General features: G+C 40.4%; 1 protein-coding gene across 4 annotated transcripts in view; it reads right to left on the bottom strand.

Moving 5' to 3' along the window:
* Positions 1–26,180, bottom strand: part of LOC141008953 (stromal membrane-associated protein 1-like) — a 100,923-nt gene that overhangs the window by 40,117 nt on the left and 34,626 nt on the right. For 2 of the 4 annotated variants that reach the window (XM_073481327.1, XM_073481328.1), the window contains 2 exons: positions 23,242–23,310; positions 19,036–19,110 (listed from right to left, as the gene is read on the bottom strand). In XM_073481327.1, the coding sequence (XP_073337428.1) occupies positions 19,036–19,110; positions 23,242–23,310 (144 nt within the window). The remainder of the gene's footprint in view (positions 1–19,035; positions 19,111–23,241; positions 23,311–26,180) is intronic. The other 2 variants (XM_073481329.1, XM_073481330.1) reach the window with 2 other exon arrangements.

Genomic DNA, 26,180 nt, shown 5'->3' with positions numbered 1-26,180 from the left:
ATGATAATTGGGAATTAGGGCTGGGTTAGTAAATCGTAGAGCTATTATGTAAATAGCAAAAAAGCATGCAAGCAGCCATCCATGGACTTCACTCACAGTATGATCCAGGAGAACCAGTTGGGATTGAAAACCAGAGATTTCAACACATCTTCCATGAAGGTATCAGCTCTCATTTGAGACACCCAAAATGTAACGTGTAGGGAGCTTAAGATGTATACCATCTGTACTGTAAGGCATCCCTGTTGTGGTGATGCTTGTTGTAGGATATCCCCCTCTATCACCACATTTCATGTCTTTGTCTACTGTTAAGTAACTGCAAAATGTCCCAAATACTCAACAAGAACAAGACGTTTAATAAAAAATATTGAACAGAGGCACAAAACACCAGCGATCAAATTCAGTCAAAAAATATTTGTATTGGCTTTCAAAAACTAATATCATTCATACTCTGGGGAGTACTGGATCACTGACAACTGCTGCACAAAAATGATGACACCTGGAACCCACTAAACGTACACACATAGATACAAAAACACACCTCAAGCCCTTTACAGAGAGGCTCGCAACCCACTGAGACTCTACTCAATAGCCTTACACAACACAACAATCCACTGTCCTCCTTCACACGTACGAGAGGCAGGCAGATGAAACAAACGTCTTATCCTCTGAGGAGAGGCAGTGCGAGGTGATGGAACAAACAAAGAGCAAACAACATTAAAAGAGGGAGAGGAAAAACAAATAGTGTGGAAAGAGACGAGTGGGAAATGAGGGCTGGAAATCAGTTGGCAGAGGGAGTGAGGAGGAGAAGGAGAAATACGGAGGACAAATAGGAGAAGGAGGAAGAATGACCATGAGGATGATTGAAGTAGGCATAAGACAGACAGCATCAGACAGTGCAGCGAACAGCAGCAGAGATAGCAGAGCTGCAGTACTGCTACCAGCACTACTGGAGCTGCAGTCAATCATGGGAGTTGTTGTCTTCATTGTTAAACAACCACCACTGCTGCACCGATGCACCGTTACCTTGAACAAAATTAGGACTTCTCTGGGTTTGAATATTGTTGGAAACATTTAGGATCATAGAAGAACACAACTCAACAAAATATATAACGTTGTTTTTAGAAATGTTGCATATTATATCTTTAATTCATTGTTAATGCAAATGCAACATTTCCTCCATTTTAACCTGGAATTCATTTATTACTTTTCCCAATCAATTTGAATTACACCAAATGTTGTCATGCAGTGTTAAGCTACTGTCAATTCCACCCGCTCCAGATGTGTCGCATTAAAAAGCCACCCTGATGAAGGCAAGGTAGCCTAAAAAAACACCTGACAAATAAAGCGAAGAGCTGTGCGATGTGTTTCACACTGATCTGCACCTTGATGTGTGCGTGCTCTCAAAGTAAGAAAGTGGCATATTAAAAGCCACCATCCGTGCAGGAAGTGTTGCACTGACAGTCGCTAAACACTGAATAAATAAAGACAGCAAAGTAGAAGTGATTATAACAAATCAGTGAATTAGAGCAGTGTGACAAAATTAACTCGACTCAATGTCCTCTCACTTGCTTTTTCTGAGCTTCCAGTCGACGCTGAGACCACTGTTGGACAAAGCTCAAAAGGCTATCCTAATTGTATTTATTTTACCAGGAAGTCTCATTGAGATCAAGACCTCTTTTGCAAGAGAGACCTGGCCATGGTAGCAGCTGTACAATTAAAAGTCCAGTGTGTAAGCTTGTTACCTTAGAATGAGCCTTTGATAGCTACAGAGGGAGTCCACTGTGTTGCGCCACCATGATTCTACAGTGGCCCAGAAGAGACAAACCCAACACTGGCTCTAATGAGGGTCTTTTGCGGCCAACGTAGGGTGAGTTGAGGGTTGTTCAGTTGGTTGATAACTGCAACCACACCCCTAGATGTCACTAAATCCTACACATTTGACCTTTGAGATGTGTTGTCATGCAACAGTTATTTTATGATTAATTCCGATCACTTCTACTTTGCCGTTTTTTGCATTCCTTGTTTAGCTACTTCCTGCACAGATATTTCACAGTAAAAGCTTTCCAGAAGCTGCAAGTGAATAATCCAAAGGTAATGGATGGCCTTTAACATTCAACTGAGATCAGCATTTATTAAAAAGAGAAATGAAAAGAAAAAAGTTGGGAATATGACAGGATTATTGTTGCACTGATGAAATTAGCGCTGTGAAAATGTACATTATGCTGAATTTACCGTTTGCACCATTAATTGAGACTACTTCTAGCAGCGAAAGAAGTTGAACCAGAACTGTAGTACATTAGTAGTTGCTGTTGCGCTGCAGGGAGCGGATTGTTTTCTTGTGGCTGACAGCTGCCTCATTAACACTATGAAAGAGAATAATAAAACTGCCAATGGCTGGATGAGCCAGGGATGCCAAAGACAGAACCACAGTTCACTGAGGAGGAAAGGGAGGATGAGGTCAATCTAGGGGGAGGGGAGAACAGGGGAATAAATGAATGCGTGAAGACGGAGGGGAAAGCTGAGTGTCGGATGTGAAGCGAGGGAGACGGAGAGATGAAGAGGAATGTAAGCAGGGAAGGTGGAGAGGACGAGGAGGTGGACGATGATGATGAGGAGGACAGGCAAAAAAAAATGACAGGAGGGGATCATGACAAAGGGAAGAACAGGGAGGGAGGAGAAAGACAGCGTGATGAGTCATGATGAAGACAGAAACAAAGGATGAACTGAGGAGATGACAAGAAGAGAGAGATGACGAGACACTGGGCAGCAGGCCAGTGTGTGTGTGTTGAAAATACATTATCAATACACATCGAGATGTCCATATCATAAAGTGGGCAGCACCCCAGCTCCGCCCGGAAAGACAGAACAAAGTCTCTGTGTCTGTGTGTCTGTGTGTGCGTGTGTGTGCATGTGTGTGGCACCGCAGTAAGTCAGAGGCTGTTAAGTGTGCCAGGCTGCTGCAGTTCTGCACCATCCAACACGATCTGTCACTCAGCTGGTGGCACTGACACGCACTCACACACTCGCACACTCACACACAATCTAAAAGGTTTTGTCACAGAGAGGAGATCTTAAGCTGCCACACGAAAGCATCTCTTCCACCCAGTTACATTCATCTGACAGTCATGGAGAGCCCATTGCATTTAAACACACACACACACACACACACAAAGAAAAAAACACCATGACATAAAAACAAACAGGTAAAAAGACACATACTCGTGCAAATAAAGGTGAAAACAAACACAAATTCAAGTAATGCAAACAAAAACATGCAAAAAAAAAACACAACACAGTGGAACACAACACACACATACTCTCCAAATATCTGCATCCACAGAGACACAAACAACACACACACATACACACACACACACGACTGTTTGAGGAAGGTCACGGTATGGTCTGACGGCTGATGCGTGACGGTGCTGTTCAGGGAAAAGAATACCTAATCAAATCAAAACACTGGCAGCTAACACACACGCGCGCGCGCGCGCACACACGCACACACACACACACACACACACACACACACCAATTTAAACAGGGTATTTTAAGGTGTTTTCAAAGTGAATTTTATTTGTCACTAAGCAGGAGAGCTTTCGGAGCATCGAGAATCTTGTTAGGCTGTGTCTTGGAGAAAGTGGCAGGCAGCTTCAGGTTAGAATTTGTTTGCTGGATTTAAGGAAAACACACACGCACACACACACACACACACACACACACACACACACACACACACACACACATAGACTCACAGCGGCTGCTCCGATTCAGGGAACACACACCCAATACCCAACTTGTCTTGAGGAACACACTTGACGAAGTGGATTAGATGTACACACACACTCAGGCACAGACTCACACACATGGATTTAGGCATGGATTTAGGGAACACACACAGCTGGATTTGGGAAAGGCACGCGCAACAAGCTGGATTAGCATGCTGGTGCTAATACGGAACACTGGGCTAGCGATCTCCTAGGGACACAGAGCAATTTCTTCAGCTTTTAGTGTTTTTAACCTTTGGAGATCTAAATTGTGTGAGTGGTTGTGTGTCTGTGAGGCTGTTTTGTACTTCAGTCAGGCTGCTTTTTGCTTGTCTCTTCCCACATAGCCTCTCATGTCCTGTTCCAGCAGCGAAGAAGCAGGATTGGACCTCATGTTGCCGCTGTGAACCCACCCTCTGCCACTTTGCATAAAGTAATTGGATTTATGATGTTTTACATATGGTTTCCTGACTATACTGAGCCTTCAACAACAAACACAAAACTCTGGTGTGTGTGCGCACGCACAATGAACTGAAAACTGAAAGTGTGTGAGGAAAGACTGAGTGAGAGAGGGGTTGTAATTACAGTATGTCTGCATGTGATAAACTGTGTTATCAGCTCTATTTGTTTGCAGAATAGTTGGTGTTTAAGCAACTGTTGGTGTGCAGGTGTGTGACTAACCAATTAGTATAAATGAGATTGATATTGTATTGGAGTGTGAATAAGACGGTAGCAGCACTGGAACGGAGGAGGACAGTATTTGACGAGTACATTTTCAATAAACCCAGAGCCTCTATACTTTGCATTTGCACTGTTTAACTACTTAGTAGGCAGCCAAGGCACCAGATTCAATTGTTTCTTTTTGTCTGCATATTTGCTTTGTTCAGTTACCATGGTAGCACGTGTCATTCTCCTCTATCGCTAAGTGTCGAAAAGGCCCCTTTTTACTTGTTTGCGCACACGGTGTCCATGTAAGTCTGCGGTAACAGACTGACTTTCTCAAATACACTTGTCTTTTCCAAACTCTGGCTGTTTTAACAGAAGCATCAACTTGGCTGTGGCTCAGGACGTAGAGCTGGTTTTCCGCTAATCAGAAGGTCAGTGGTAACCCTAACCCTTAGGCAAGAAACTGAATCCTGATTTGCTCGCAATGGCTGATAAATCAGTGTGTGAGTGGAAGCTTGAGAGGAGAAGTTAAAATGAATTTCTTTAGCGAACATCCAGAGGAAGATTTGGTTCACTGCTTACACTGATCATGGAAATTACTCATTCCTTCCAACAGCCGAAAAAAACATCAAAATTACATGCATATCCTCAGCACTTGATTACATTATTTCAACTATTTATAAATGTTTGTCGCAGCTGTTTTGTTGCTACTTCTTGTCTAATTCTGAGTGGATTGTAGATTAATTTAACCCAAAAGTCTGTTTCGTCCAAGAACTGGTAATGTCAGATAACAAAGACATACTGTTACTACAATGCTTCACACGATGCATCTTATTAACTGTTCCAGGTCGAGCAGCCATATAAACTTCTGAAGAAAAGATATTTTGGGAGGCAGAGGAAACTGTTTTACTGATCAGGAGCTACAGTGTATGATTCAGCAGATCCCTGCAGGTCATAATATAATAAGACTCTACATTAAAACAGTAGTTGGTTAATTTGTCTATTCGTTCATTCCATCTTTCATATTATCATTCAGTTTTTATCCCTCGTGGCAGTGCTCGTTTTCAAAGGTTACTTTTTATTTGGTTTCAGTCGGCAACAAGTAGTTGTAGTAGCTTCATGGACGAATTTAAAAATGGTTATCAGGCACATTTATTGGTTATTTGACTGTACAGCTGAGGTCTTTATATGTTCACTTATAATCATGAACTGACCTTCGACACGAGTTAGACAGGTTCCAAATTATACTCCCTTTCCCGTTGCTGCAGGGTGTGTGTATGTTGATATGTCTAACCTGAACCCTAAAGAAACTGATCTGAGGTGACTCATTATCTGCGCTGTTGCTGACAGTTGGTATTCCCATTAAATTTGGGTCTGTTTGGGTCAACCACATGTTGGATCAGGTCTTATTATTAAAATTTGGGATCCCTGAAGACCTCTCCAGTGCAGAATTTAGAGGAGTCAAATGAGAGGTGGTGGCGGCCCCGTTTTTTTGCCTGATGGCATACTGTGGCCTACAGTACATAAAGTTCTCAATGAAAGCCCAGGTCATAATATCATCTGATCAATGTGTTGCAATGGATTAAATTCAAGTTAAGGTTCTCCCATCTCCCATAGATAACCAGCAGCACTGGCCATTTCTATGACAAAGTCACAAATATGCATGATATTCATTATTTTAGATATTATTAAAGGACATTATTGTCTCTAAGTGGTGTAACTTTGTGTTCTTTGATTGATAAGAAACTTTGTGTTGGGGCACGGTCCATATTCTTTTATTCAAACAATTTTCTATGGTCTGTTTAGAATTAGACGGAAGTAAAAAGAAAGTCTTTCAAAGGTTTTTAACGAGTCCTCTGAAAGGTCATGTCTGAAAACAGCCATCAGCCTTTCTTTCCGTATACCCTGAATAGCATCTTAATGCTGATACTGTCACCGACTTTGTCTGACTCTCTGTCTTCATGTATCTTCCTCTACACCATTCTTGATAATACTTCTACCTACCATAGGTTCATGCACACACCTTTGCTGAAAACCTTTTTTCTGCATGACTAGACCTTTGTTTTTTGAGTTGTATATTTACATTATCCCAAATATTTCCGAACAATGTTTAAACCAGAGAAATTCGTAATTTTATTTAAGATAACTTGAGATTGATGAGGTAGGAAGTCTGCCAAGGTGACTAAAGGTAAAGTGGATAAAACTTTAAGCATCGCCTCGTCTGTGAACATTTCTTCCTGAGTCACATCAGATAGATTTTCATCAGCAATGTTGGTTGTTTAACAATGAAGACAACAACTCCCAAGATCCGACACTTCTTACCTTTTTTGTTTCATTTTGTTTGAGGGACCCCTAGTGGCAGGAATTAGATACTGTGCATTTAAACTTCATCTCTGCTCTCTACAGTGTTCTCCACTACCATAATAACAAACTTCATTGATCCAGGGAGAGTAGTATTACCTTCATCTTCCTGCTCTACATGCAGTATATTCAACTGAACATGTACATGTACTGTAGAACTACTCACTTATACTGTAGCCAATTGAGCAGCTGAGGAAAAGCTCATTGTTTCCCATAACAGAAGAGAAAGACTGAACCTAGTACGGTAATGATTTAGTTGCATTTGCAGAAATGAGTGTAATTAGAGTAAAATATCAACAAGACAATACGAAAATTGCTAGCCGTAACATTTTGCTTGTGCCAAGCTTTTTAAATTTGGCAGGTAATCTGCTCAAATGCTTTGCTTGGCCACGATTTCAGGCTGAATGATGAGAAGATGAAAGACCAGTCAGTGCGATTATTAAAATAAAAATACGAAATAACAACAATAATATTGAAGGTTATAGAAAAATAGCTGCACGAAACATCTAGAATATTAGAAAACAGCTCTCAACAAGTCCCTTGCTCCCTGCAATATTTACTGATCACTGTCAAAATAAATAGGTTAGAGATCATCTCCTTCACACACATCAGCAGGGCCTTGACACAAATCTATGGCTGACAATAAATCTGTGGCATGATATATTTTACAAAGCCCTGAGCTCTGTAAATGCCAGCTAGCTGAGCAGACCTGGCCTACTCTGTCTGGAGAGGTAAGCTGGGATATAACTGTCTCAGCGGCATAGACAGTAGACCATGCTATTTCACAGCAGGGAAGATGTGTTTGTGTGTTGATGTGTGTGCATGGAAAGGGAGGAGCATGTTGGTTTGTGTATTTGTGAATCCGTTCATTTATAGTGGGGTGATTGGATGTGTGTGTTTATGGTTGCATCTGTCTTGTGTGTGTGCGTGTGTGTGTGTGTTTTCTTGGGAAACAGGCCTGATTCTCTTCCTCCAGCAGTGCAAATCCAGTTTATTGATTGGCCTCCTTGTGGCTACGTTATCGATCCTTTGACTGCTAAACCTCAGAGAGCACCGTTTCTATGTGTGTGGCATGCGTGTGTGGCGTGTGTGTGTGTGTGTGTCACGTTATTAGTCACAGAGCGCTGCTCCTTTGGCTGCCCTTCACACCATCCGCTCAAACTAACTCCAATCGACCACAGATATGCTTTAGCTGCTGCAACTGCTGCTGCTGAGTGTGTGTGTGTGTGTGTGTGTGTGTGTGTGTGTGTATATGTGTGCGTGTGCGTGTGCGTGTGTGTGTGTGTGTGTGTGTGTGTGTGTGTGTGTGTGCCACATCCAATCATGGGAACCTTTGAGAGCCCAACTCAGTCCAGATGTACAGAGCACCTAGCGATAACACACTCCCCAAATCCCTGCACTGAATGAACAAAGATACACACAAACGCATCTACACACGCGCGCGCACACACACACTCCTTCATTTCTATCTCCAACAAAGGAAAGCGCCAGTGTTTTCCATGAAGGAAAGCAGCCTCTTGTTCTCTTTGATAATTTATTCATAGGCTGAAAGAAAAAGACAACATACGCCAGCAGTCCGATGGGACGACAGTGATTTAGTGTTTGTAGAGAGAGAGACAGACATGCGGAGAGCTAGAGAGAGAGGGAGGAGGAGAAAAGGACAGAGGGAGGGACAAATGAAGGAGAGATGGAGATGAATGGAGGTGAGGAGAGGCTGAAAGCAGCCAGAGAGATAATGGAGTCACTTCTTGCCTTAAAACAGTGTTTTTGTAGCCTGAGTGCAGAGTACACACTGTCCTTTCCCTCTACTTTGTTATGCACATGTCGATTTCTTGCACACGTGTATGTCATAAATTAATATTTTGACTCACTATTCTTAAGACCTGGCATGTGGCAGACATTACCTGACAAAAAAGTCTCTGTCATCAACAATGATTGCTTAGTTTGTTTGGGAAAATGTGAACAAAAACTCATAGCATAGCAGCATAGGCTCTGTGTATTTCACATCAAGCTCCTCATCAAAAAAACAAACATTTAGTTTGACTCCCTAAGCAGTTTATTACAAGTCTTAAAAATGCCTCACGTAACCACCTAAAGCTGGAAAGACTGATCCAGCCTGATCTGAATTAATTTTCAATAAGACTGAGATCGATTCTCTAGCTGGAGTAAAAACATTCTTTCTGTGCATGTTTTCCTCAAGTGCGTGTAGCATTAGGTGATATTCTGTGGCGGATTCACCTTTTTTGTTGGACTCTCTCCCTGTTAAAAGTTTGCAGGAGCGCTTTATGCGCTGCTGAGGTTGCAGCTTAACTATAAAGAACACCAGAAATGCAAATATTGGTCCCCAGGACACAATGTGGCTCCATCTTGAAAACTGTAGTAAAAGGCGGAGTGCATGAAGGATTGAATGAATGAATTGAATTGAATTTTCAGATCAGATCAGGCAGAGCCATTCTGGGCATAACAAAAGTTACATTCTGAATAAATGCTTTGAGGCACGTAAAAACACATCTTATAGGATCACTTTATTAAGCATCCATGTAAACAGTTAAGTTGGGATCTCTAATCCAAATGATTTCAGTCTGATTGAAGAAATATTGTCCATGTAACCACAGCTTCTGCATTCCAAAAAGCATATATCCACGACAAAATTAATCAATTATTTTGACTGTTATTGGATCTGCATTGTTGATGGTTAAGGTTTAGAAAAAAAGGACTTAGTTATGGTTCGAGAAAGACGGTGTTGTTGGGAGGCAAAAGCAAACAAGACAATTCTTTGTTGAGCCAAGCATCCATTCAAACCTCCTTCTTAAAAGGTTTTGTGGCACTACAACAAGGTCACACCACTTCTACTTTAGTCTTGAAGACACAAAGTTATAATGCATTCAGCCACAAGAGGTTCTTCTCAGGTACTCATACAAAATGGATGTTTTTAATCATCTGAACAAACAATTTTCTGGTGAGAACAGTCTCGAAACACCACTCAACTTGATTTTGAGATTGACAATTTGGCATGCCTGTGCTTCGTAATGAAGCACGTCTACAATCCCAACCTTTGCCCTCAACACCAAAAACATGTAATCCTAATCCTTAATCTTAACATGTAAACACTAAAAAAAAAAAGTGATGTGCAGCCAAATGGCTTAATTTTAGAGGATTTCCTCAGCTTTCTTTCTCTGTAAGGACACAAGTACATCACACACACACACATTCAGATGCCAGCTTCCGATCAGTGCTGTAGTCTAATTAGTGCCTGCAGGCCTGGGATAGGAAATGTGGAGAAGGAGACAAAGTTGATCTTTGACAACCCCAATCAAGCTGAATAAAAATGGTTCATTTGAATACAGAGGAAAAAAAACAACTACTTGATATTCTGTTTTGCCTGTCAGACTGAATGTCTGTGCATGACTGTCTACATTCATATCAACATCTGTGTTCAGTTTTTCAGATTTCTACATTATCTATAGGATTGCCTGAAGTATTCTTCCGTATAATTCAGTTCAAATCAGACAATCACCTCTAATATGGAGTTTTCTCTATGACTGCAGATGGTGAATATGTTACTAAGATATAATTCAAGAACGCTGAGCAGAGAAGTCAATGCTTGTAGTTAATTTTTCATTTAAATGCTCAACATATCCTTCCGTCAATTAATAGATACATCACCCTGTCTGCCCTTCAGCTGAAAACACAAAAATAAATGATTTGGTCTGTGAGGAGTGAATTTGAGTGGATTTTGAAGGTCAAAATACTTTTGAAGTAATAACAACAGAGCATGGAAAAGGGCACATGTGAAAATAATGAGTATTGGCAAAAAATATTACTGACCTAGAGCAAAACCAAAAGCGCAAGCCATCAAAAGGATGCTCTTACATCTATCATGTCTCGACAATGAACAGAAGACTATTACACAGCATTTAGAGGTCATATGCTCTGCTGGAACTCAATCAAGCATCTTCTGAAATGCAAACACTGCTGATGATATTATGTTAGCCTTGTTTGAGGTTGGGATGTTCCGACAAGTCAATGGCATCTATTGAGAAGCTGCAACAAGATGTAAAATGTTGTACCACTAGAATTCTGCACTTGTACAAAACATGGACGCGCTACGAAGCGAAGCTGCAAATTTACTCATCAATCATTCAAGTCATCTGTTCATCATCTTGGGCCATGAGCTTTAGTTGGTGACCAAAGAAACTGAATAATCCTGTGGCACAAAGTTTCCAAATGTGACTGGACCGAGATGGATCAACTTCTGATGGTGAAATGCTCAGAAAAAATGTATCCACAGTTTTAAAGCAACTTTTTTCACAATGTAAGCTTATAGGAAAAAGTATTTTTGGCAGTTTGGCCACTATGTCAAATTGGCCTCAAAGCCCCGTGCACTTCCTGAAGTCTTGTCTATCGCCAACAGCTCCTGTGCCATACAAGAACGTAACACTTTCTGGACTGAAGACAAACCTTGTTACCAATCAGTACGTTTTCATGCACACTTAAGTCGAGCTACAATCATAGCACGATTAAGCCATTTAATTGGACTACTGCCATTGTCCCAGTATACAAGCACCAGGGGAGAATCGAATTATTGATGGAAGTATGTCCGACTTTACCACAGTAGGTGGCGATATGCACCGTTTCAGCTAGTTGCTACTGGACCTTCACAGTGACAGGTTTGATAAATGCTAAAGATGGTCCCAGTCGCCCGGCAAGCCCAGGTTAGTTGGGGGGGGGGAGGTTATATTTTCCAGCTAAGGAAACACCCAACTGCCCCATCTCACATGGTGAGTTAGTTATTGGGTGTTGATAGCGCACATCAAACAAGTTATCAGAAACAGATTGTCAAGGTACAGTATGTGGGATGTGCCAATCCAGCGACCCAGTGTGACAACATTGCTGCTTTAGGGAGCACTGATGCATATTGCAACCAGGAAGTTTTTCTAGGGCTATGACTCCCCTTCTGACTTGCACTGTTAAGATTCATGCGCAAGTGAAACTACTCTTAAGGCACTGATATGCTGAGGTAAGGTACAGCAAGCAAGTTTCAATCACTAACACACTGGATTGACGTGCCGTAAAGGAACAACACAGCCTAACATCTGTCTAAACATCTGTCTTATTACACTAGGGAAAACATCTATACTTCAGTACACTTGATTAAAGAAGTAAAAAAAAAAACACCATCAATTATAAAAACCAACATGTTTCAGCAAATATCGCCTTCCTAAGAAAAATGTGCCCACGGTGCTGAGGGTGTAACATGGCCTCCGAATCCAAGAAGTCAGCTACCAAAACAACATCTAGGCTTTCTTTATTTCATTCAGTCTATGTCATCAATGCTGAAGCCTGCTGCATGGATACACTGACCACAGAAAAATGAAGCAGACAGTACAGAAATAATGAGGTGAGTTAATTGAGTCCTTACCAAATAACTCAATGACTCGCTGAAAAGTGAATGGTACCTTTGCATGAGTGAAAGGATTCGTTTCGCAAACTCAAGTTAAGAGCCACATTTTTACATTTTCCGATCTGAAGCTTTTAGGTGTTACTTTAATCTCAAGGAGAAGCATCCAAGGTTTTGTGTAAACAAGTGCTGAGAAGAAAACATTGGCAGAATAATTTCATGTATGAGGGTTCATGATCAGGTTCATGAACTTCGCCAGAGACATGGCAGATGATGAATTCATGCAGGATTTAACCTTGATCTTTTGGTTACAGAACTGTCTCACTATCCTCTCAAAAACACTTGTACCTGCACCTGAAGTACAGGTCAAAGTCAGTCTCTAATGTTGCCTCCATCTGCAGTAGGAGTGAGTTAGTCTGACACTTCGCCTCACAGTTCCAGTCACGAAACTTCAATTTATTCCCTTCTCCTCAAATAACACACAATAGCACACACCCAGAATTTTTAATACTCAATTATTCAAACAAAAGCTGCACCGAAAATAAAAGCAAATTGTAATCAAAACAGAAATGGATGGGCAATCAAAATCCAAATAACCCCCTACCAACACTGCTGCAAAAACTGCAGGGAAATAATGGATGCTTCAATCATTTTCTGAATTAAAAGTCTTATGAGACAGAGCCAACTGAGTCCTACAGCAACAGCAATTATTTTTAAATTATTTCATTAAGGCACATGGCATGCTATGAATAATACCTCTGCATTCCACAAACTTCAAGGAGTGGCATTTTCAATATTCTTTTGTTATATTGCATCTATAGAAAATTAAGGAATTGAGGCATGTATCACCAGTAAATTAACTTTAATGATTTGATCAATTGTGTTTATATTGTTTACTTTTTCATTTAAAACTTTTTTAAATCAAAATTGGTGTGTGTATACAAGTTTTTGAAACATAGAGAAAACCACAAAAAATAGGCGATTGACTCCTTTCCCATAGCCGGGAGATGAGTTTGCCTTTCTGTTTTGTTTTTCTTGTGGGTGACGTTCATCATCATAAACACACCGGAAAACAGGGACAGAGCAAAGAAGCAGATCGTATTCCTCATCAGACTAGATCCAGAAGATGTTAAGGCCCAGTTATTGGAGGGGATGTATCCAGAAAGAAGGGACAAACAGTTCGTCTGTTATCAGAACTGTTGCTGATTAATTTTTCGGTCGATCGAATAATCAATTAAACAAATAATCATTTCAGCTCTAAAAGTTATCTAATGTCATCTTAAACTATAATCTCATCTACAATGAAGACAGACGGAGGAAAACACTGTGGTAAAAGAGTAGAAGTAGAAAGCAAACCATATCGATAACTAAAAAAAGTTTAGGTCAACCCTTCAGGCTTAAGTTAACTTTGGCTAAATGGGGATTGTGTAACGTTTTCTTGGACTCTGGAGGAGCTTTGTCAAGTTTGCGAAAATAAACCTGATGCTGTCTCAGATTGGATTGAAAGCTTCAAATCTGGACAGAACAGAAAGTCTGTATTACAACCTGGGGAGTGGAGTTTGAACGAAAACAACCAAGTGGAGAGGATCTAACAAAAGAAAGAGATGCTTCTGGTTACATTCATGCAAACTGAGGATCCAGCTTGACACTTTCTATGGACTTAAAGTTACAATATTATCTGACATTTTTTATAACTGTCACCTGTGAGTCTCAATTGCATGGAAGTGTTAAATGAAATCAGTGGAGTACCCCTTTAAAACACAGCCACTGAGGTTTGATACACAGCAATATTTATTATTCTCCAGATTACTCTAATTTCAGCAGATTTGATACACACACTATGCATGCATCATTATCTTTATTCATCACAATCCCTGGGTTTCACTGGACGGTTTTAATATCAAATGCTTACCCAGCCTGCCTCAAATTCATTTATGTAAAATTAGGTCAGTAACTGGTGCATTTAAAGTATTATACACACAATTTTTTTGCTTGTTTTAATAAAAGCCAAGAAAAAGAAGAAGCAGAAGTGCTGGTTGTTTAAACCTCTCTGAAGAGGAAAGGATATGAAGAGCAGTGAAAGGAGATGAAATATTTCTGCTGATTAAAGCTTGGACTGTTCCATCCTGAAACCAGTGTGTGTGTGTGTGTGTGTGTGTGTGTGTGTGTGTGTGTGTGTGTGTGTGTGTGTGTGTCCTCTACAGATATGTACAGTACATTATCTGCATGCAAAGATGAAAGAGGAAGAACTTTTTTAATGGTACTTTGTTTGAGAGAGAGGGTAAAAGTACACAGCAGACTGATGGGTAAAAACAAGAGGACAAAGAGAAAGTGAGTGAGAGGAAAGAAAAAGTGAGTGAGAGACTAGAGAAACGAGTAAGTAGAAAAAGAGGAGAGAGAGAAATACAGAGATACAGAGCGAAACATGGCTGTCAGCATGTTTCCTGCTATAGTGGAGATTAAACAGCTTTCAGCACGTCAGCATACACTTAGACTAACAAGTCTCTCTCTCTCATATATATACACACACACACACTCTCTCACACTATCGCTCTCTTTCACACACACACACACAAACACACCAAAAATGTCCTCGAATATCTCCTTGACACTGGGGCTCATCGACAGCAGGAGCTCAGCTGATAAGGAGGAAGAAAAGGATATAAACGACGCTGCATATCTCTGCCAGCGCGCGCACACACACACACACACACTTACATCGATGTATAACACATCTGTGGGTCAACTGAGAGGCTGCAACCTCCTGATTTCTGATTCAAAGCAAAGTCTTCCTTCTTTCCTTTCTTTTTTCTCTCTCACAGGAATAACCACGTTAGCAGGCAAGATCCAACTCTGTATGTTTGCTGCTCTGACGCTGAGCGGTCTTTACAGGTTATACATCTGTTTGGAACTACTTGTTTACCTCTGACTAAGGTGGTGCCATGTTGGTTGGTAACTAATTGATAATAATCAATAATAAAGCTTGAGAAAGAAAAACATCTACACAGAGTGAAATGAAAAATGCCATGGTATGACGTCTTTTATGGCTGCTGGATTACATGACATAGCAAGTGTTACTGGTGTCAAGTGGATGCTTTAACAAGCAGGTCAGATTAGGCATCTGGCATGTTTGCTGAAAGAGGTGACATTTTCTTGCATCCACAACCCTGGAATGTGCCTCAGAATTGAGGCGTATTCATCCTATCTTTCACACCCTTACCTTCTATTTTTAGCTACGTTGGCACCATGCCTCTAGGGACTGCAGTGTTAGTGGTTCAGTCAGTCCACCATTTCGGTCAAGACTGAAATATCTAAAAAAAAAAATTAAATGATTCGCTAAAAGAAATTGTCAAGACATTAATGGTCCTCAGAGGATGAACGCTAATCACTGTTGATCCTTTTTGCCTCTACAGCCGTTTAGGGTTTGAATGAAAGGTTCTGACAAAAATTGGATGGATTGCCATGAAACCTTGTGATCCCCTGACTTTTTCTCCAGCACACTCATCAGGCCAAATTTCCTCCAATACAGCCTCAGCTGTAAACATTAGCATGCTTACATGCAAAACTAACATGGTAAACATTACCTCTTTGCCATGGTTACCATACAACAGCATGTTTACCTTGCTATGAAAATACACCGGTGCTCTGAGCAGGCTTTGCTTTGCTGCAGCACCTGCCATTTGTCCATTTACAACAGTTCGTTTCAGCAGTTGGTCACGTCTCTCTGTGACTTGGCCAGGAGACTAATGAGACCCTACTAGCACATACAGGTACATGAAACAGCTGCAGTTTTTTCTTTAATACAGCTGTCTGCATGAGTCTGCTCTCGTTTTGCTGACTGTGTAACTTCCACTTTGCATTTATGACTCCATATGGCAAGTGCAAGTAGACGATCAAGCAGCATGTTATTATATTAACACTAAATTAGAAGTTTTTAGCTAATGAAAATTGAAACTATGAAAATATACTACACTTAGGTGTTGTGTGGATACATCTGGACTCAATTTTTCCCAATTTAAATGTTTTCAAGGCCTCAACTTCTTGATTTTCATGAATTTGAAATGAAGAAGTATTTTGACTTGAAATTAATTTTATTATCAAGAAAAGTATGGGAAGACTGAGTAACAATACTAAGAGTCTGGAGGTAAATTTGTTTTCATTGATTAGGAATTATCATATGCTGATTGCTTTTGATGTTACTTCACACAAGCCTCGGATACAGTCACAACACAGCCTGAGACTCATGACCTGAGACTCATGACTTCAAAGCTGCAACAAAAACAAGAGTTGAGATAAACAGCAGGTCCAGGTGTTGGCTTATGATAATAATTATCTAATTTATGATCTACACAGGTGTCTGCATCATCTCGCAGCAGAAAGGTCAAAACATTCATGTGTTTCTCCTTTATAGCCAGTCAACACTACATATCCTCTGCTGTAAGTATCGGATCCGACTCAGTATCGGCACGTACTCGATATTAAACTAAGCTCGATATTTAATGGTACATCCATATGTTTGATAATTCTGTACGTGTCGATTCCAGCATAATGCATTAGAGACCACCAGGGCCATAACTAGACTTTTGTGGGCCGTAAGCAAAATGTTGTTCGGGGTCCCCCATTTTGTGAAACTATGGGGGTGGTGGTTTTATCTATTTATATTTTTTAAATACATAACTATACATTACAATATACAGTTTTACCTGATAGCAAAACAAGATGGTGAAATTGGTGATGGGCACCATGTCTTTATAATATAGGCTACCTTACTGTATCACAAAGTCCAGTCTACTCAGCATCAACTCAAGTCAAGTAGATACAAGCAGCAAACAGACAGGCCTTGTTTTAGCTTGTTTCTGTCGTACACATTTTTGAGACAGACAGGACAGGATTCGTGATTTGGGACACCTGCTCGCAATTCAGGACAGTCCCAAATTCTGGTCAACCTGGTGTTGAGGTGCTGAGCCACCACAACAAGGTGCTCTCCCTACAGCTATCAGACACACCTGTTGTCAGTTCAGTCAGCTCATTAACGTCACAATATTATTTCAGCATGGGTGCTTCGGGGGCCTTTGCAACTGAATAGTCTGCAAATAGCAAAAAGCCTGTTATGGAAACCACATCTCCACAGTTCATGTCCTTGTTATTTCCGCAATCCTTCCTTAAACGCATAGATAGAAGGCAAAATTGTTACATAAATATGTCAGGACAGAAATATTGCAATAGAATAGAAATGTGACTATAAATTCTAATAAGGTAATAAAAGGCTCTAGAGTTCATGAGCAGATGGAGGTAGAGTAAGAAATGTAAATGCGATCGAGTACATTTCACTCTCAGTGGGTACAGTTAGCCATAACCCTTATTCCATTTCCCTGTTGAGGGAACACACACACACACACACACACACATATATACAGCAGTACCCATACCGCTGAGAGCTACATTATTCCCTCACCGCTTCGCAGGCCATGGAAATACTCTGAATTTACTAACCATGACCCAGAAACACAGACATTCACTCCTTCAGTGCTACCCCCCCATCCCCCCACCCCACCCCACCCCCCCCACTCCCTCCCTTCCCTCTTTCAAATTCAAGCACACACACGGTATAGATATGCATGACCACATACCAAAGCCCTTGCATGCGTAAACATGTGCTGAGTTAAAGGCCAATACGCAGGAACTCAAGCACGTACTGTCTTCCACAGAAAGTGCATTCATATCACACACACACATCCACTGGCCTCTCTTCCATATGTCGATGACTGCAGCTCATTCTGGAGCCGGCATTAAATTCTAGCTAAAACACATTAGACTTTAACTTAAAAACGCTTATCTTGGCAAATAGCAGTCATTTTGTCTTTCATGTATCTTTCTATCAATTCACAGATTTTATTTTGAATCATGGTGTTATGCAAGTTTTTCTTCTTTTATGATGTTAGGGCATCTCTCTCTGGTGCAGTGAGCGTTAACAGTCTAGCAACATTTTAAAAACACTAAATTTAGATATTTTTGCCAGCAGCAAGGGCTTCAATTATTACACATTGTGAAAGACAAGAAGAAGAGTGTTCAGAGAATAACATATTATTACAAATATGTTGGAAATGGCTAACTTGTGTGAGGCACCCAAGGTTTAAGGTTGAAGTTACAGTATATGTGTTTGTTTGTTTGCAAGTGTGCATACATAGAAATAATATATATATATTTTGTATGCATCACATGTTGACGTCCCTGTGCATGCATGAGAAATGATCCAAACTGATGCATGAAGCAAACCTGAAGCATCTGTGAACAACATGAATGTTTATGAGGAGTTTCCCTTGAGGATTTAGCTCCTGCACCAACAGAGGTGGAGCGACTGCACAGACTCTCGCCCTCTTTGTTTTTTCTACACACATTGTGCATTCATAATACCACACTGACTCACACACACACACACACACACACAGAAAAAAGCAGCACTTCTCCATGTCCTCATTCCGGCCTTCACGATGCTTAAACAGCAAAGTACATAAAGCACAATCAATGTCAGCGGGCTGCATTCTCGCTCTGTTTCTCCTTTACTTCTCTTTTTGTTACTGTTGCTGCACTTACAGGCAAGTTTCATGGCCAAAACTTAATTCAAGTGCAGACAAAAGAAAGACAAAAACCTCAGCTACTAATGAAAGCCAAGAACCTGAACCTGAATAGTAAGACACACATTTGTTTGTTATTAACAGACTAAGGTGGTAGAGACTAACATACTACTGTATTCCTTTTGTTCAAATCAGTTTAAAGTAAAATAACTCACTTTTTGCCCGCTTACATGTAATCTTTTACTTGTGAACATAGTCGTACCTTTGTGTTGTTGTGTCTCTCCACTTTATCAGTATTCTCTTTCTTCTTCTCCTCCTTTTTCTTTTCACGCTCCTTCTGTGAAGACAAGAGGAAAGATAGTGTAAGACGGTGGGGTCAATCTATACCAACTCACCTAGGCCCTTCCAGGTCATGTCACGGATTTTCTTGAAAGAATAAATAATGTAAAAACTTTATTGAGACCTGCAAAATACAGTTTTAGTAGTGGATTTTTGAAGTTAGGCTCTCTGAACTAAATTTAATCATTTTTGCAAATCTCCGTGTGAGCATTTTAAACCTCACCAACTGCTTATTTTTAGCTTGTTTGGGCTGAAATTTGTTCTGAACATCCAAGAAACCAAAGGGATCATTTGCAAAATATATTCATTTTAAAAGTTGTTGCAGAATGTTTCATTTTAAGAAATTCATATCCCCACTAGTTTTCACTTTCTAGCAACTGAATTTTGATTCTGTGTGGCATTAATATAGTTCTATCACATCTAAAGTTATTTGGTCCTGCATAAAAAATTCATTGCCACAGATATTGCTTAATTACTTTTAAAGTCTGTATATTTTTCAAAGAAGGATTATTTTAATTTCCTCGAAACCTTTCATAAAACAAGTTCATAAAAGATTCAAAGATGTTACATTATTCCCTCATCGTTCAATGATTTTGCGAACTTCAAAATTTCATAACTAAAAAAGTATTTGGAGTAGAGCTATAAGACTTTACTGGGTACCATTCATTTAATACAACTATACAATATATTTACACAACCGTATAAATGCAGTAAGTGAATTCTGTGACATATGTCGCAGTGTTTACTGCCATGTTTCTGTCCTGCAACACCATAATTATCAGATAATACAGCTACAGCATTCAGAACCGAGACACTCTTCTTCATTAAATCACCATTCAACAACCATTATGAAATATTCTGTAGGAGGAAACATGAAGCCTAATGGTATAGATTTGCTGCACCTCATGGCAGGTTGAAAACAATTAGATCGCATTCCTTAATGTGATTTTAATGCTTTCACAATGCAGTTTTAATGTGCAGACATTATTATCGTACGGAGCATTGATGTAGTGTTTTTCAGGTTAATGGTTCTGTCTAGCTTTGCTATATGTTAATGACCCAGCGCTGATGCCAACCACTGACAGGCTTTAGCTAATGGCTGTCAGGATGCCAAAGAGAAAAGCTTCAGCTTCGCGGGTGAAACCTACAATCTTGCCATTGTGGTAACAATAACAGTCTGTTTCTCACTGCGTCTCCCTCTGTCTCCATTCTCATTGCAGTTACTTTACTGGCTGTTTATTTATAGTTATTTATGCTGAGATGGTTATTTGTCTTGAGAACATAACGAACACAATCATCAATATTTACAGCGATGCAAATCAGAATCACCAATGAGAGCATTTACCGTTATTCTAGAGTCACTATCATTTGTGTCCTATGTGTGAAGAGTAATATAGATACTGGCCTTCATTCTGTTCAAACTGATTGATATTATTGGTTGTTCATCTCACAGGCTATATTTTGGCTGCATTTGTGTTGACATATCAATCAGCAAGTTTGAGTTTATTATATTTGAGGCCCTGGCACCAAATCTCTGACTCTATTAACTATGAGCTAATGAGGCTAGCATTGCCCAATTTGCTCCAGCTGTATTAGCAGGCTATTATACTCCCATCTGATCCTCACTCATAAAAACGCAGCAAATTACAGCTGGGATCCTCCTCCACTTATTGTGTTGGCTGTGTTTATAGCTCTGGTTATTCAATCAGTTCATGTCCGCATGGCCAAAGTGACTCAAAGCAGCACTGACCTCGTGCACCGGTGTAAAGGACAATAGGTAGTAGAGAATGGCAACATACTATGAAACACCAACGCTTTGTCCGAAAACCACTCCCTAATCAAATTCTGAGTGTCAAATTTGTGCCCTAAATGGAAGAAAATCAGCGATGGAACAATAAAAGTAGCCATCATGGCATCTAACCCTAACCCCTCCGCTCTTTATTATTACTCTATTGTGTTTTTGGGGTTTTTTTATGTTATTTTGAGCAATCTCTGCCACAAGAATTTCCTTTGGGATTAATAAAGTTCCACGTTATCTCATCTTATACACACAAATTCCTGGTAACAATCCCACAGTGCAATGTGTTGCATTTGACAGATGCAAAAATTACAGCTGTGCCACAGTACACCTGTCGGTGGTGACGCAAAACAATGACATATTTAAGGTGGGTGTCACTATAGAGTGAACTACTGACTGTGTACTCAAGGCCTGACCCCAGTGGGACCCTTCGACCAAAGCTGGTGCCCCATAAGGTTCGATTTGGCCCACAAGACATTTTTAGAGATTATAGTATAAATACGTTTTTAAGCTGTTTTCTTATTTGTGAGGTAAAACTCAAAAATATAATCCAAAAAAGTAGTAATTATTTTTCACACTCTGAACATAGCAAGGAGAGTGAGACTTTGCACAGGAAGTCAGTTTAGGGAACAGGAGATCCTAGCACCATTTTGCATTTTAATCATATAATAGGTGTTTGATTTTGGCTAGAGGCCCATTATTACGTTTCAGTTTTGGCCCTCCAAGGGAAAAAGTCTGAACGGTTGAACAGGGGAGTGATTTCAGATGCAGCCTGAGTAGAATGTCAAAAAATTTAACAAAGACATATTCTTGCTGCTGTTAGTTTATCTTGGAGGAACTATAGTGTGTATTTAAATAGCCAAGGATGACGTTAACATGGCAGATTTATAATTTAAACTTGTTTGACCCAGATAACAAGAGAAGCATACAACAAACACTACAGGATTAAAATGCAGCAAGCTAAAAAATAAAAAATAAAATCAAGGGAGTCCCATTTTATTTAGGTCGTCTTATGGACAGTGTTATGTTCTGATAGCCGGTTCCTTTTGGCAAAATAACAGGATTTGTCAAGCTCCAATGGCAATTTCAATCATGTTATCTCTCCTCACTCTTATTTTAGCAAAGAGTAATACAAAACATTGGGGTGCCACGCTTTTCATTTTCAGCCAGCACTGACCTTCAACTCTGCCAGTTAAAATGAACATTACCTACAGCTTTAGGTAATTAAAGTATATCCGTGGGGGCTTAAATGGAACGACTCTCTGGTTAATGTGCTCTCTGCAAACTGGTCTGTATCCAGCCAAAAATTGCTTGTAAGGGAAAGGAAACAGCACTCTACAACTGTGAGTGGAAGGTTAAGTAGTTCAACAAGACCAACAAAGTGACAAGTCCCCTTCAGTTTAATGATCTAGTTAGCTCTGCCAAGGACGTTATGTTTTCATCCATGTTCGGTTGTTGGTTGGTTGGTTTGTCAGCACGAATACACAAAAAACTACTGAACGGATTTTCATGAAACTTGGATGGAGGACTGGTCTCGGTCCAGAATAAAACCCCGGTAACTTTTAGTGCTCGTTTTCATGTTGTAGTGGGTTGTGAACATTAATCAGGCTACCACTTAACACTGCAGTGTTTCTGCATTCTCATTCAACAGAAGCTGATTATGGATTCTCAGTTTTAGTCATTCATAACAACAGTAACAGTACTTTAAAAGCCAGTCCTAATTACATTCAATAAGGGATCTGAAAGGCTTTGGATTTAATAAGGTGATTCGATGCTTGATTTAATAAGATGTTGTCAAACTATCTAACAGCTCTGTGCTATTAAAGGATGTCACGATTCTCCAAAACCACAATTAGAGTTAACTTTCCATTTCAAGGTCACAATTCAATTCAGTAAAAAAAAGAAAAATCAGCACCGTCAGCTTTGCTATTGTTACACTATCACATCTGGATTTGTAAAGATCAATGGATGATCGGTTTCATGCCTGTGACAACTGTTCACCAATGTTGCCTTTGAATTCAATTGTAATTCAAAGTTCATTGTGACAGATTTCTGATTTGGAAAAAAAAAAAGCGGTTAAATAATCTATGAAGCTAAAATGAAAGATGCACCCTCTCAGATTATGTTGGCTACTTTATGTTGTAATTTAGCCCAACTGAGTATTGTGGAAGTCAAACAATCTGCTGTTGACTAGTGGGTTGTTCTGACCTTTCACTTGGCCCAACAACACAGTGACAACACCATCACCAACATATCTACAAGGCAACAATGCAACAGAGCACAACCACAGCAAAACACCAGCACACCACAGAATACAGGGGAGAGTTGCACCTCCTGTCTGCTCCTGTCAGCCTGTGAGGACGGCGAGGTGGAGGGAGGAGCCGCTTCAGACGACTTCTGCTGGAAGACAGAGAATTTCAGACAGAGAGTCAGACAGGAAGACAGAGACAAGGGAAGAAGTGGAGAAGAAAAAAATGAAGACAGACAGTATGAACAAGGAGAACAGAGTGAGAAGACAGAGCATCGCAAGGGGAGGACAGAGAAGCAGAGGGAGAACAGAGTTAATTAGAGGGAATGAAGGAGGATTTTCTCCGCTGCAGCAGGGTACTCTGCGCTTCAGTAGATGCTTCAAGCCAAGGTTATATTCAGCCCCACAGCTGCACAGAAAGAACGGTGTCAAAATAGGGTCTCATACTCACAAACACTCACACACACACTTAGAGACTGCAGGGATGACCTCTATTAACCTGCTGTTGACCTGTGAGTCAGACTAAGAGCAGGCTTGAATGGAACTCTGCAGTCCACCACCAACAGTAGCCGGTTGTTTTCACAAGCCAGTTTTTATTTCTCTGCTCATCGGAGTGTTTTGTGGAGCAGCAAAACATGTCCTCCTCTGACCCTGCAGCCATTTCGGAAGATAATACCCCCAAAAAGTTTTTCCAAACTCTGACTTTGTTGCTCCTTTATTCATGAATATTTTATATTCAAGGAAAAAAATACTTCAATGCACTGTTGCTATGGGTCTCTTAATTCAAACAAAACAAAATACATAAGTAGTGTGGGATCGAGGGATTTTTTGTCTGTTATTGTTACACAGCCAGCATTGTTGATCAAAATCTATCTACGTGAGGCAGAAATGTCCACAGACAAGGTAATGTTTTAAAGTTTTAATCACGTCATGTTTATACACGCTCGCTGACTTCCTTCTTCACACTTCACACACACACGACAAGAGACCCAATGAAAGGCTGTGACCTTCAGTAAAAATACAAATTTTTCTGTGTTTGAACATTGTTGGAAAGATTTGGGATCATGTAAGTACACAATTCAACAAAATATATGGGTCAGTGACAAATAAGGGTTTGCATTATGAGCAATTCATAAATGTTTTAAAAAATTGTTTTAAAAGCTTGCATCAGGTTTGCTAAAATGTATATTTTGTATTTATGTTGGTTTCATGTAATTTGAAATAGCATTTGAACTATTTTTTACGAAAGGTAAGACTGATTGCCCCTGAAAATGTCAAGTGGTGTAACCACAACAAAAGAAGAAATACTAAATATTTCTTTCCACCTAGAGTGTATGCAAGTGTACTTATGAAAACAGTTACTTAATTTTAAAATATCACATGAAAATAGATTTTATTAGGATTATTTTAGACATAGAAAATAGAATTGAATAGAAAATTGTATGCGTTTTTGTAATATAGAGCAGGACAAATGCTGAAAACACTTTGTGTTTTCTAAATAATATTTGACAAATTATGTATAAACTGTTAAAAAATATGCTAATACATTGCAATAGAGGATTACATCTTATTCCACATGAATTTTCCTGTATATTATAATATTTTTATGAAAAATACTGGTTACACCAATTGACACAAACCATTTACACCACCTGACTATGTTGCTTCTGCAGTCAAAGGCCATTGTTTGTTGAAAAAACTGGCACTAAAAATCAAGCATGACAGTGAACAAGGTCAATTGAACTTTTTTTATTATTTTCAATGAAGAAAAAACTGGTCTCAGGGCAGAATTCGTGTTTTTCTGTTTTAAGGCAACGTAGTTGGAAAAAAGGGAGTCAACTGTCTCCTCTGGTCTCAGGGCAGAAGTTTTTTTAGGATTTTCCTCATGGCTGTTTAGTCTCATCTGGTCCCAGGGCAGAGACCATTGTTTCCCAAAATTTTGTCTGAGGGCAGGTGAATCCCTCCTGGTCTCAGGGCAGAAGTTGTCTGAGGGCAGGTGAATCTCTCCTGGTCTCAGGGCAGAAGTTGTCTGAGGGCAGGTGAATCTCTCCTGGTCTCAGGGCAGAAGTTGTCTGAGGGCAGGTGAATCCCTCCTGGTCTCAGGGAAGAAGTTATCTGAGGGCAGGTGAATCTCTCCTGGTCTCAGGGCAGAAGTTGTCTGAGGGCAGGTGAATCTCTCTTGGTCTCAGGGCAGAAGTCGTATTTTTCTGTTCTCAGGGCAACCTAGTTGGAAAAAAGGGAGTCAACTGTCTCCTCTGGTCTCAGGGCAGAAGTTGTTTTGTAGGATTTTCCTCATGGCTGTTTAGTCTCATCTGGTCCCAGGGCAGAGACCATTGTTTCCCACAATTGTGTCTGAGGGCAGGTGAATCCCTCCTGGTCTCAGGGCAGAAGTTGTCTGAGGGCAGGTGAATCTCTCCTGGTCTCAGGGCAGAAGTTGTCTGAGGGCAGGTGAATCTCTCCTGGTCTCAGGGCAGAAGTTTAATTTTTCTGTTCTCAGGGCAACGTAGTTGGAAAAAAGGGAGTCAACTGTCTCCTCTGGTCTCAGGGCAGAAGTTTTTTTAGGATTTTCCTCATGGCTGTTTAGTCTCATCTGGTCCCAGGGCAGAGACCATTGTTTCCCAAAATTTTGTCTGAGGGCAGGTGAATCCCTCCTGGTCTCAGGGCAGAAGTTGTCTGAGGGCAGGTGAATCTCTCCTGGTCTCAGGGCAGAAGTTGTCTGAGGGCAGGTGAATCTCTCCTGGTCTCAGGGCAGAAGTTGTCTGAGGGCAGGTGAATCCCTCCTGGTCTCAGGGAAGAAGTTATCTGAGGGCAGGTGAATCTCTCCTGGTCTCAGGGCAGAAGTTGTCTGAGGGCAGGTGAATCTCTCTTGGTCTCAGGGCAGAAGTCGTATTTTTCTGTTCTCAGGGCAACCTAGTTGGAAAAAAGGGAGTCAACTGTCTCCTCTGGTCTCAGGGCAGAAGTTGTTTTGTAGGATTTTCCTCATGGCTGTTTAGTCTCATCTGGTCCCAGGGCAGAGACCATT

The sequence above is a fragment of the Pagrus major genome, chromosome 15 (assembly GCF_040436345.1).
Source record: "Pagrus major chromosome 15, Pma_NU_1.0".
Lineage (NCBI taxonomy): Eukaryota > Metazoa > Chordata > Actinopteri > Spariformes > Sparidae > Pagrus > Pagrus major.
This window is presented reverse-complemented; position numbering and strand designations above follow the sequence as displayed.